The 12,814-nt window shown below is 53.4% G+C and overlaps 1 protein-coding gene across 1 annotated transcript; it reads right to left on the bottom strand.

Annotated features, from left to right (window-relative positions):
• Positions 1–2,306: 2,306 nt before the first annotated feature.
• MCM3 (minichromosome maintenance complex component 3) lies at positions 2,307–12,792 on the bottom strand. Its single transcript, XM_080389593.1, has 17 exons — positions 12,555–12,792; positions 12,221–12,333; positions 11,517–11,725; positions 11,091–11,221; positions 10,154–10,392; positions 9,656–9,764; positions 8,799–8,952; positions 8,147–8,278; positions 7,485–7,693; positions 6,785–6,959; positions 6,472–6,598; positions 5,993–6,143; positions 5,684–5,824; positions 5,357–5,460; positions 4,222–4,304; positions 3,785–3,860; positions 2,307–3,540 (listed from the first exon to the last, which is right to left on the bottom strand). Exons 1-17 carry the CDS (start codon positions 12,633–12,635, stop codon positions 3,342–3,344), a joined length of 2,433 nt encoding a protein of 810 aa, XP_080245719.1. The 5' UTR covers positions 12,636–12,792; the 3' UTR covers positions 2,307–3,341.
• Between the last annotated feature and the right edge of the window lie 22 nt (positions 12,793–12,814).

The following is a 12,814-nucleotide window of genomic DNA, read 5'->3' as shown; positions in this document are numbered from 1 at the left end:
TAAAATCCATCATCGTTTTCATCCATTCCAGAATTTTCTATCAATTCTTTTCCATCAGCAAGAATGAAGCCTGGAAACAAAAGATAACAGCAATTAATATTATACAAATATCAGGGGAAAAAAAAGTAAATTATACAGTTGCAAAGACTGTTTTCTAGAACTGAAACCGAATGGCACAGCCTGGCTATGTTGCTTGTATGAAAAGCTCCCAGTCTCCAAAATGAAGTGGCTATATCACAACTGCTCTTTGGCCCACGCATATTCCTGAATCATGGCCAAAACTTGTTTGGGAGCGGGCTAGTTAAGCCCATCAAAAAAGTGCCAAGGACCAGTCAAAAAATACAGCTAGCTGAGGTGCAGTGCCCAAGTCTGTGCCCTGTCACTGTTCATTTCATTAGAGCAGATGTGGCTTCAGTGTCCATGTGGCTGAGCATCCAAGAACTGGATGACCTCTGGAATATCGCCGATTCAGGCTGTTGGTCAGACTCAGCTGATCCCCACAAACCTCTCTGCCTTTGGGATTTGTAGGTCCAGATCTTCCATCCATAGGGTTAGTTGACCACTCATTGCCAAAACAATTTTCTTAATGTTGACAACAAGCTGATGCTGCTTGCATCCCACTCCTTCCTTCCTCTCTCCCACCTACTCCCACCATGGCACCTCCTGCCTGAATTCTTTTGACAGGGATGAGGAAACCACACACTGGTTTATCCAGACCAAAACCTGATATGGAGCATTCAAGGGTACGTTTCTTTAGCCTGAACACAGCCCACGTGGGCCAAAGAGCAGCAAAATGAAGAAGCTGCCTTCCTAGGCATTCTCAGCCCTTGTGGTACTGCTGCCTATACATCCTCACAAACATCTACCTGCTGCCTTCCATTTCCTACACTACTGAGTAGTTACAAGCTCCCTTTGCATAGACCTGCCCCTTTCCCCTCGTAAAGCAGGGATCTGCTCTTGCACTCAGGAGCAGGGATGCTGGAGGACCTGGTGGCTGCCAGGTGGCTGCTCCGCTCACCAGCTCCCCTACCAACCCTCCCACGAGCTATGGACCAGCCACAGACCCACCAGCCAAGTCAGCTTCTCTCCAAGGATCGTGGATTTGTTTTTCGCTTGCCAAAGACCCCTCTCCCCAGGGCCTGAGCAACTGCAAAGGATACCCCGAGGTGGCCGCCAGCACATGGGGGAGGTAGATAACTACGTCCTACCATCCGAGGCTGTGATATCTGCAAGATGGTAAAATGAACCCAAGATTTACATCCCCTGGAGCGCCTCCTGGTGTCCCGTCATGGGAACTGCAGCATTAGCAGCTCCCCAGCTGCGAGTACCGGGAAAACACGAAGGCCTCAGCAGAAAAAGGAGGTGGCTCCAAAAAGCTACTCTCACCAAATGCCCTCCCTGATTCCTGCTGTGAAGCGCGAAGAGGAGCAGCCCCCGAAAGTCAGAGAGAAGCAGAGGGGAGACAGGGAGGTGACGGTGTTCCCACTCCTACAGCAGGGCAATGTCAGAGCTGCAGAAATTCACAGGGAACTTCTGATAATCAAAGCACCCAAACACCTTTCCAGAAGAAAAAGTTTGGTTCCCTTGCCCACAGATGAGTTAGTGTGAATATACCACCTACACCCTGAAGAAGATACCTGGATATTTTTGGCCCCTTGCTCCTGCCTGGGGGCTTTGCAGCACACAGCCACGACAGCAGTGGCCATGCAGAAGCAGAGCATGCTGGCTCAGCTTCTGCGTAGCAAAACACTGAGACAGAACAACTCTGACCATCTGCATTTAACTCACCTTCACCAGTCTTTGCAGTTTCACAAGCCATAGGTCTAAGGGCACTCTGTAGAAGTGCAATGCATCCTACCAGAGATCTTTAGGAGGTTAAAAACATGCAAAATCCCTTTCAAACCTAAAAATCTGCTATCACAGCTGTGCTGGATGAGGGCAGCTCAGAAATCAGGCTTTTCTAATTCAACAGGTCTGTGTGCAATAGAAAATCGAGGGTGTCTCCCCCTCCCTGTGCAATGAGATGCTACCCCGTCCTTTTAGGCAGCCGGACACATAGCCCCCGGCCACGTAGCTGCAGTGGGAGAGGCAAGAGCTGCCCACATTTATTACCCACCCACCCCAAGGGTATTTCTGCAAAGTGCCTGGTCCACCAAGGCAAAGGCAGTGTGGTGGGAGAAGGTGCCCAACCCCGTCCCTGAGCCCAGAGGGGTCCTGAAGGCTTTCTGTAGCAGCACAGGGCCCCAGAAGACTGCAGGGATGCAACAACAGAAGTGGGAACAGTTTAAATCCAAGTAAGCAACAAGTCATGGTGGAAACAGTATCTAGGTATTTTTATTATTCAAATCAATATTCACGGCATCCAGAAAAAAGGGCACAGGAACTGTGCCAGTGCCCAGAAATGGGCAGGGACATCAGCAAACAGCTTGTGCTGTTCAGGGTCTTCTCCAAAGCTTCACCTGAAACTCACCAGGACAGAAAAAAAAAAAAAAACACTAAACAAAACCAAAAAGATTTCCTCCCATTTGTGGTGGTCCCATTATATTCATACAGGCGTGATCCCAGATCAAAGGCAGGAGCAGCTGGAGACCAAACCCATCTGCACCAGGGACAGGTCCCCTGGGCAGCTCAGAGCATCCCAAGTCCTTTTCACCTGCTTGGGGCCAAAACTCCTGGAAGGACTGTGAAATCTAGAAATCAGGTTGCCCCATGGGTGAGGAGCAGATCAGACTACACTTGCCCCTCCATTGCCACAGATCCTGCACGAGATGGGCAGGAAGAGTGGGGGAAGTGGCTGGTCACAGACAACAGGACAGGCATGAGGTATCTAGCATTACTTGTGAGAGAAGCAGATCTAGGATACATAACTGAGGAAAAAGGAAAAAGTTAAAAAAGGGGGCGGGAGAGTGGGCATGGGGGTGGGGATAAAAGCTTCACTACTAATAGTGGCGCTCTCATGTTGCCTCTTACCACCACAGCTATTGACTGTTGGATTCCTAAAAACAATTTTTTTTATCCAAAGGCTGGAATTATTACCAGCAATGCTAAAAACAGTATGTTAAGAACACTGATAATCTGCACCAAGTCTTTCCTTTTAGCTCCTTGCAGAAACAAACCTCTTCCCAAATACCCCAGTTTGAAGACAGCAACAGTAAGAACTTCCAGAGCTCCTGGCCTTTTTTGGTGCCAGCAAAGCACAGTGAAGGACTGTAAAGTGCGCAGACTTGAGCTCCCCAAAGTTCAGCTCAGCCAGGAGAATAGTTCAGGAGAGAGTTGAAGGCAAACATGAAGAGTCTCCAGACTAAGACTCCACAAGAACTTGGGCTCTTCCACCCAGAGGCTCAGATTAAGAAGATAATGTCATCAGACACCATGATCTGGTTGTCTTCCTGCATGTGGGCCAATGCCACCTTCACTTCAGCCAGTGAGAAGGGCTCAGGGTTGTCACGGTTGATGGACTCCATCACGTTCTTCAGACCCACAGACTGGGCATGGGAAGCTTTGAAGACCTCCAGGAGAGCAGCTTTGAATGCTTTCAACCTGGTCAGAGAAGGGTGATTACTTCTCACCTTGGAGACCACACACACACACACACACAAATCTGTCCCTTTCCTTCCCAGCCCAGGATGCCTCAGCCCTTTACCATTTCAGCTGCAGCACCCAGCAGGAAAGCCAAAACCGGAGCTGGAAGCACCCACCACAGATGCATCTTCAGCACCAGACAACAGCTTGGACCCACCAGGGTGGGGAGGAACAGACACCACCACCCTCAGCCCCCACTCACCTTGGCTCAGCCAACTCCGGCTTCTTCACTTCACCAGCGGCTGAGGCTTCGGGCGTCTTTGGAGCATGTGCCTGAACTGGAGCAGAAGGAAGGGTTACCTCCAGCCTGCCTGGTGTTCAAGCACCCGCAGAGCAAAAGCACTTGGGCTTTGGACAGGGTGGGCAATGCCAAACTCCCTCCCAATGTTGTTACTTCTGCAGCAGTTTGGAAGTGGAGGGGAAAAAGTTAATGTCAATACTAACTCTCCTGGCCCACAGAGCCATGGAAGGTTTAAAAAATTAAATAAAAAATAAAAAATAAATCATCTTAATCTGTGGAGCTGGACAGTGCCACATCACGCCAGGGACACCAAGTGACTCCAGGGCATGCAGACCCACCAGGGCAGAAGGCAGCAGCACCCTCAGGAGCCAGGTGCCACCAAAACCCCAGGGACTCACCCTCCGGCATCAACTCCTCGGTGTCACTGAAGTCGTATGGGTCATAGGAGCCTCCCTTGTCTCCTGTGCGTGCCTTCTTTCTCCTGGGTGTGAGAAAAAAACGTTACCCCTGCTGCAACTGGACTGCAGATCTGAAGCCCCCCCTGCCCCAAGTGCCTGGAGATGTCTGGCCAGGACCACACCTGTGGCTCACAAGTGAACCCCCCTCTGGCTGGCCACAAACCCCTGCCCATGCCACAGGACCCAAGCTGGTACCAGACTGAGGGCTGTGGCTGTCATCAAATGTTTGGGTTGGAATGCACCTTCAAAGATCATCTTGTTCCAAACCCCCAGGGACCCCTCCCCCCCAGCCCAGGCTGCCCCCAGCCCCGTCCAGCCTGGCCTTGAGCACTGCCAGGGATGGGGCACCCACAGCTGCTCTGGGCAGCCTGGGCCAGCGCCTCACCGCTCCCATCACAAAACTTTTTTCTATGACGGGAGCAGCGAGGCGCTGGCACAGGCTGCCCGGAGCAGCCATGGGTGCCCCATCCCTGGCAGGATTTTTTCCCATGTCCAATCTAAATCTACCTTCCAGGGGGGGCGTCTCAGCAGAGCAGAGCAGAGGCGGGGGAACTGCCTCCCCTGACCTGCTGGCCATGCTGCCCAGGACACATTTTGACTTTCTGAGCTGCAAGCGCACATCACCAGCTCATATCCAGTTTTTCACCCATCAGTATCCACACCCAGGTCCTTCTTCGCAGGGCTGCCCTCAATCCATTCGTCCCCCAGCCTGTTTTGATACTGGTGGCTGCCCCAGCTCAGACGCAGGACCTCGCACTTGGCCCTTTTGAACTTCATGAGGTTTGCACAGGTATTAAATAGTCTTGGTCCCAGCACGGACCCCTGAGGGACCCCACTCGTTACCAATCTCCATTTGGACATCGAGCTGTTGACTGCAACTCTTTGGACATGGCCATCCAGCCATTTCCTTACCCACAAAATAACCATGTCCCGCTACCACAAACTGGGGGTAGACAATCCATTAGGTTGATCAATTGTGAAGTATCTCCCCAAGGCCAGCACTGCCTCCTGCAACCTCCTATGAGGATGGTGCCCCTTGCATGACATGCCCCCCCTCCCTTGTTCTGGCTCCTACCTGCTCACCCGGCACTCCTCCTTGGGCTGTGACTCCTCATCCTCCTCCTCGGTCTCCGAGTCATCTTCCACCTGCTTTCTGCGCTTCTTCTCCTTCTCCAGTACCTGTGTGGCAAAGACATGATGGACTCAGGCCCCTTTTCCACTGAAGCTGCTTTTAGGGGACCAACCCCAAGAGACCCAAGATCCCACCACGGTGGCCTCATCCCACACTATCCCCAGGAAAGAACCCCACCGGCGGCACAGGGTGCTCACCCTGCGCCAAACCCAACTTTTCCAATGACAATTTTAGAACTCCCCCAGGAGACAAGGGACACCTTCAGCCCACCTTTTTGAAGTAGGCAAACTGCACCAGCTCCAAAGCTGTCTCAGCATCCTGTAGATCAATGGTCTTGCTCATCCTGGCCTTGGCGTGGGCTGTGGAGAGGCGGATCAGCGTCTCCAGGGTACGGGCCGTGATGGGGGAGGTCTGGGGGGAAGAGAGAAAGGTGCCTCTGCAAGGCTGACCCCCATCACAGCATCCCACCTCACTAAGAGGGGTCACGTTCATGGTGGAAAACCCCCATAAGGAGAGAGGGGAGCCTGTGCCTCAGTTTCCCTCCTCCTAGCCTGGCAGGGAGCTGCTCCCGGGGCTCACCCTGGCAATGTCCGAGTTCATCTGGCTCTGGCTGCGCAGGCGGGAGTACTCCTCAGCTATGTAGCTCGCTGACTCCTGGGTCAAGACAGGTTTAATCATCTTCGCCACGTGGATGTACTTCCTCATGAACTCCATGCTGACAATCTTCTCTCTGCAGGGAATGCACGCACACCCATGTCCTCCAAGGTGGGGACAAGCAAAAGGTGTTTGCAGAAGTTGGCTTCCCACTTTTTGCCCTTCATGGGCACCCAGGCATGTGGGGAATTCAGCTCCAGATGTTCCTCACCTGCCTGGCATGAGAGATCAAGCCCAAAGCAAACCTCCCTTGGCACCCTGCTCATGTACCTCCCCACAGACCGTCTGGAGCGTCACTGGCACCAGCCATCAGCCACTGGCCAGTGTACGTAAGCCAAACCCATCAAGTCATAATGCTGGAAACCCCTCCGAGAGCTCCAGGCAATGTGGAATGAAGGACTCACTTGCGGCGGCTGGGCCCGTGCAGGAGGTCATCATGTTTCTCATACACTTGAAGCTCCTGCTCCTCCTCCTGCATGAAGTCGGGGTCCTCCGTAGCCAGGATCTCCACAGCGCTGCCCAGGGGCATAGCTGGAGAGGGGAGGGAGGGTCACAGAGAATGGGCTTTTAGCTTTTAAAGCAACTTCCAAAAGCCACCACAAGCAATCCTCCACAAAGCCAGGATGCTGAACCCGAAGAGCTGCCACCAAGGGGTGACAACCCAACGAGGAAGGACAGGCCTGAGCAGCAACAAGGCTGCAGTTAAAAATGACTCACCATCCCCATCCTGCTCACTGGGGTTGCGGTAGCGGTGCATCCGCAGGACATGGTCCGAGATCTCCCTGTCCTGCTCAGGGTCCATCTGGTCCAGCACAATGAAGAGCAGGTCAAAGCGGGAAAGCAAGGAGTCCTGCAGGCCAATGTTCTCCATGGGTGTCTTGTACTGGTCATACTGGAAGAGGACAATATAAGGGGTTACACAAGGCCCTCATGGGCCAGTCTTGGCTGCCAGGGAGGCTGAGAAGACCTTCTCAGGCCAGGCCTTAAAGGATGGATGTCCAGGCAGCTGGACACCACACTAAATTCAGCCTGCTGCAGAAGTAAGGCCTCTTTTCCCCATCCTGGAAGGTCAGCATAGCTCTCATTTGCAAAGAAAACACCTATTTTTTGTGATCCCAGATCAGGCACCAAGACTGGGGCATGTCACCAGGATGAAGGTCCACCAGGCTGTTGTGAGACACCCAGGCAGAAATGAGCCAGGGTAAGAAACCCCACAAGCCCCTCGCTCCTCCAGGAGGGCCACAAGCAGCAACAGAGACCAAACCAACCAGGTCTTCATTGCCCCATGGATCCAGTCCTAACAAGAACCAAGTCACTGATTTTGGGGGATCTTTTGGGTTTCACCAGCTGCCTCCTCCACCAAGATGGCTGCCAGCATCCTTCCCCATGGAGGGGACCAGCAAACACCAGCACTCACCCGGCCATAAACGGGGTTGGCCGCCGCCAGGACACTGCAGCGGGAGTTGAGGCGGGCATGGATGCCGGCCTTGGCAATGGTGACACGGCCCTGCTCCATCACCTCATGGATGGCTGTGCGGTCGATGTCTGACATCTTGTCAAACTCGTCGATGCACACCACTCCCCGGTCAGCCAGCACCATGGCTCCTGCTTCCAGACGCCGTTCACCTGGCATGGGGTGGGAGAAAAAGAGGGTCAAACACCACTCAGCAGCCCACACATCTGCCCTGCCATTGCACTCCACCACCCCACCACCTCTGTGACTAGGCTAAGCTTCAACGAGCAGCAGCATCCTTCAGAGCTGCCCACCTCCTACCCAACCTGACAGCAGAAGGACACAGGATGAGGAGCAAGCCCATAAGGAAGACAACAAGATCCCAGCTGCTGCTAGCCCTCACATGGGGTGCACCAAGTAGAAGAGGAGTAGAGAAGACCACCACCTAACAGAGCTAGAGAAAATACCCCTAAATACTACTACCATTGCCATAAAACTTCTGGATGGAGCAAATACTGCTAGAGTCGCTGCGCAATTAACAGCAGCCCTAGACCTCGCAGAGTCCCTCCCAGGTATTAACAAGTATCTCCCTGACAGTTCCCACCAGGAACCAGCCCACCCCTCACCAGTTTCTTGGTCTGTGGTGACAGCAGCCGTCAGGCCAACACCAGAGGAGCCTCTGCCAGTGGTGGCGATGGCGCGGGGCGCGGTGCTGAGCACGTACCGCAACAGCTGAGACTTGGCAACAGAAGGGTCTCCTGAAATGGAGAAGACCACGTTTAATAACCACACATCATCTGGATACTGGGTCCAGTTTGGAGCTCTCAGTGCAGGAGCAGGTGCGGGGAAAACGGGCAAGAAGTGTGTTCATTCAGTCTTCATAAAATGAAATGATCAGATGATCTTCTCGCCTTCCTCAACGACTCAATGGGAGGAAACAGAGAAGATGGAGCTAGAGTTTAGAGAAGTGCATGGTGGTGGAACCAGAGGCAATGGGGACAATAGAAACCCAGGAAATGCCAGCTGGATGGTAGGATAGAGCCTACAGAGTTCACGGGATCCCATCCCTGGAGATGTTCAAAACCAAATGGACAAATCCCAAAGCAACCTGATCTACCAGTGACACTGGCTCTACCCTGCGCACGTGCTTGGACCAGAGGCCTCCAGAGGTCCCATCTAACTTCAATTACTCTATGAAACTAAGTCCAGAAAAATGTTCCTCCATCTCACTCCCCCAACACCACCAACAGAGGGTGCCTCTGCCTAGCTTTTCCAGACCTATCAGCAAGATATTGATGTCTCCTCGGATGCGGCTCCCGTTCTCCAGGACCTTCTCGACCCCTCCAAGCAGCATGCAGAGGAGGGCCTTCTTGATGTACTCGTGCCCATGGATGCTGGGAGCCAGGGATCTTGCCAGCTGGTCAAAGATATCCTAAGGCAGAAGAGACAAAGCACAGCCCATCAGATGGACTGTCGCAAGTAAGAATAAGAAGCAATACTCCACAAGTCCATTTCAGCACACCAAAGAAAAGAGCTTATTCCTATCGCAGAACCACACAGATGAAAATTATTTAGAAAGAAGACAACTGTTGGCCAGTTTTCATTCAACTGGGCTCTGAAGTCCTAGACCATCCTGACCATCACGTTCATCACTGGAAGCAGCAACCCCTGTGAAAGCAAGGCTCTCTCCACTCCACGCTATGAGGCAAAGGTCTCAGCATAAGACCAGGTTGGGGCAGACCTCAGTATCTCATTCTGGTTTGGGATCTGAAGGGGAAAGAAGGAGGTGTTTCTCCTGTAGAGGAAATTCCTTGGCAACCAGCTGGCAGGATAAGGACACAGACAACAAGGGCAGATCCCTGTCCCAGCAGCTATGCACAGCAGAGCTGCTAGCAGGCAGGAAGGATGCTGCTAGCAGTACAGAAGCAGCAACAAAAAAAAAAAAAAATGGATTTGATCAAAGCCTAAGCAGAAAACTCAAAGAATGTGAGTGGTATAATCCAGCCACGTCGCTAAGACAGCTGAAGAATTACTTGCAACCCAACAAGACACCTCCTTAGCCATGTGTCAAGCCTTAAAGCTGCTCTAGCTGCAATCTCACACCCTGATAAGCCCACCTTCTAAGACTTAAATACCTTGGAGCGACTCTTGCTGAACCTCTTGATCTTGGCCACATCAGCAGCAGAGTAGAGCGGCCGGACGTCTTTGCTCATCTGCTTCACGTGGCAGGCAATGAGGATAGTCCTGGAGAAGGGACACAGCCATGATCAGGCCCATAGAGCCTATGCATCCCAGCAACAACACAGCAGAAACTTCCACAGGGTCATCATTTACCCTCAGGAGTCCTGGAGAGGGCTGGAAAGCTTTAAGAGCTGTAGCCCCCTCTATCTGACTGCACTGGGACATCAATGGAGCATCTTTAAGAGCAACCAACCGCCTCTGTGCACAGCTGGAGCCCACAGCTACACACTGATACTAAGGAGCAAGATGCAAACCACTTCCAAGTGATTTAAGCTAATGTTTGACCCAGTTGCGAGACGGCCACCTGCCTGCCTTAGATCGCATCTTCCAGAGATGTGACTCTAGAATAGAAAAGGATGGGAAGGCTGAAGTCAAGACAAAAGAAGACTCACCTGAAAGTCCCTGAAGTATAACCGCCTTTCTTTCCTGGCAGGCAGCGGTACGTCCCCACCACCTGGATGCGGTCCCCAGGTTTCACCTTGTCCACCAGGTCATCATCCAAAATAACACCCACTGAGCGTGGCAGCTGCCCCGCTGGTGCCTTCTCAGGCATCTCCTGAATGGTGATGGTCTGATGGTCCTTGTAGACTGAGAGGCCAAACTCTGTCTCCAGAGGGTTATTCTCTTCATCCTAGAGGAGGAACCCAATAAAAAGACTAGCACCGTCTTTCAGGAGCACAAAGAGGTGGGTCAGCTGAGCAGTGGGACGACAGGCTGTATCACCCAACACACACAAGACTGCTGGAAAGGCTTGATTTATCAGGATTGCCAGAGGTTGGGGTTCACTAGCTCCACAGCCCTCCACTGCCTAAAGCCACCAACATCTATCACTGCTAGTCTGGATGGTCTCTCCAAGCCCTGTCCCTACTGCAGGCAGTGGTGACACACCATCCATGCAGCAGGCTGTGTGCAATGGGGACAAAGCTCAGGTCAACCTTCCACCATTCCCAAATACGGGGCAAACCCTCTACCTCTACCCAAGGGTGCATACAGCCTCCAGGACAGCACAGGCAAGCCCACGCTGACATGGGTCCCAGGAGCAGTAAGACTGGCTGACAACCTCCCAGAAAAACACGCTACAACAGAACCAAGATCATAACTAACATCTTAACTAGCAGGTCTGGTGACCTTGTGTCAGCCAAGACTTTCTCCATATGTTCCTAGTAGCTCTCTTGGATTTTCTCACGTGTGATGTGTCTTCTTTCTATTCCATGGGCTATGCTGGCAGAGGGAGAAGGGATGCACAGGGATTTGAGCCCCAGGCTCTGAGCTGGTACATTCTCCCTGGAGGAACCTGCCAATACTTCCCACGAGGTTACTTCACCTCACCTTTGTAGGGTAGACAGAGCTGGATGGGAAAGCATCCAGGGAGGTCAGGTCTGTGTATCGGCGCTCAATAGTCTTCTTAGTAGCTGGGCAATAATGGACACTCCGGACAATCTTCGGACGAACCAGAGAGCCTGAGGTTGGAAGAAAGAGGAGTTAGGGGCAGGGATGTCCCACTGACTGTCAGCAGACAGTCCCCAACAGGGTCTCCAATGCTAAACTGCACTTGGGACACAATCCACTGCCAACCACGGCCAGGATTTGCCGAGCTCAAAGACCCTCCCAACACTCAAGACTTTCTGCAAAGCCCACTGTCACCTTTGCCCAGGTTTCCAGGCCGTACCATAGCTCCTGGTGGACTCCAGCCCCTCTGCAGCAAACACCTGGACCCACCACCCCTGAAGCCCCAGGGTCTCCCTCCAGTCTCACACTTTGTCACGATGCCCTCCACACAGACAACACAGCTGAGGAAACAGGCCGTCAGTGTCCGTGGCGACACGTGCTTCGAGCCAAAGCTGCCCTCCAGCCCGATGTAGAAGTCCTCATACTGCTTGGCATAGGTGGCATCAACAGAGGCAACAAAATCCTTCAGGGCACGCTGGAAGGCAATCAGCTCCTCAAAGGCGTTGCTCAAGAGCCTGCAACAGAGGGAGGTGATGATGCAGACCAGTCAACCCCTTCTGCCTTCCTCCTCAATAATTTTCCCATGCCTTTATGTGCTCCACAGGTTTCCTAGGAGCAAGAGGTGAAAAGACGCAAAGCCCATCATAGCTCCATGTCAGGTCCACTGCCACAGATGGAGCTGAACAAACTCAACCACATCTGCAAAGCCTCCCATGTCCCTGAGCAGACTGGCAAGTCTGGTCCAAAATATCCCCGTGCATCCTAAAAAAATGAGTTCATTGATATCATACAATGAAACCCAGCTTGCTGCAAAAGGTTTTGGCAAAACCATGTGTTTGCCAGCTTGGAAGGGAAGGGCGTCACTGGGGAAAATGGCAAGTCCACATTTTCCATAGGATCTGGTGCACAGGACAAGGTCTGGCCCTTGCTTGCCACATAGGACCTGCAGAACCAGGGCTGCTGGACCCCTGAAATCCCGCCGAGGGCGAGCCCCGGTGCCCCACACCCACCGGCTGGCCCTCTTCTCATTCTTCCGCCGCAGGTCGTTGATGTTGACGAGCAGGCGGTACTGGTTGTCGCTGATCATGTCCCGGACTTTGCCGTGATAAATCCCTTGGTCTTCCTGCAAGAAGGGAGGGGGGGGTGGGGTGGAAACCACCAAAAAAACAATTCGTTTTGCATGTCCGCCTGTCTGAGCCATCCCCACCCCCACCCGGCGCCCATTCCTGCAAAGCTCAAAACCCTTCACACCCCACCGAGCAAGCAGAGGTGGGGGCACAGGGAATCGCTGCTGCCCCACCCCGGGGGAAGGGGGGGTGGATGCAGCCCCGCTCCCGGCCTCACCTCATCGTCCAGGAAGTCGAGGTAGTCGCGCTGCGCCTCCCGCAGCTCCGCGTCCTCCAGCCCGCCCGCCGGCGCCGCCATGCTGCCGGCCGTTCAAGGAATCCGGGGTCGCCGCGGGGATCCCGCCGCCGCTGCAGGAGCCGAGGGGAGGCGAGGGGAGCCGGCCCTGCCCGCAGCGGCCCCGGCAGCGCCCGCGATCCGACCCGCTGCGATCCGGTTACCCCCCCCAGCAGCCGCCACGCAGCTGCTTAGCGCCAAAA

The sequence above is a fragment of the Falco punctatus genome (assembly GCF_963210335.1).
Source record: "Falco punctatus genome assembly, chromosome: 5".
In the NCBI taxonomy this organism is placed as follows: Eukaryota; Metazoa; Chordata; class Aves; order Falconiformes; family Falconidae; genus Falco; species Falco punctatus.
Note: the sequence above shows the minus strand (reverse complement) of the source record. Positions and strands in the feature narration are given on the sequence as shown.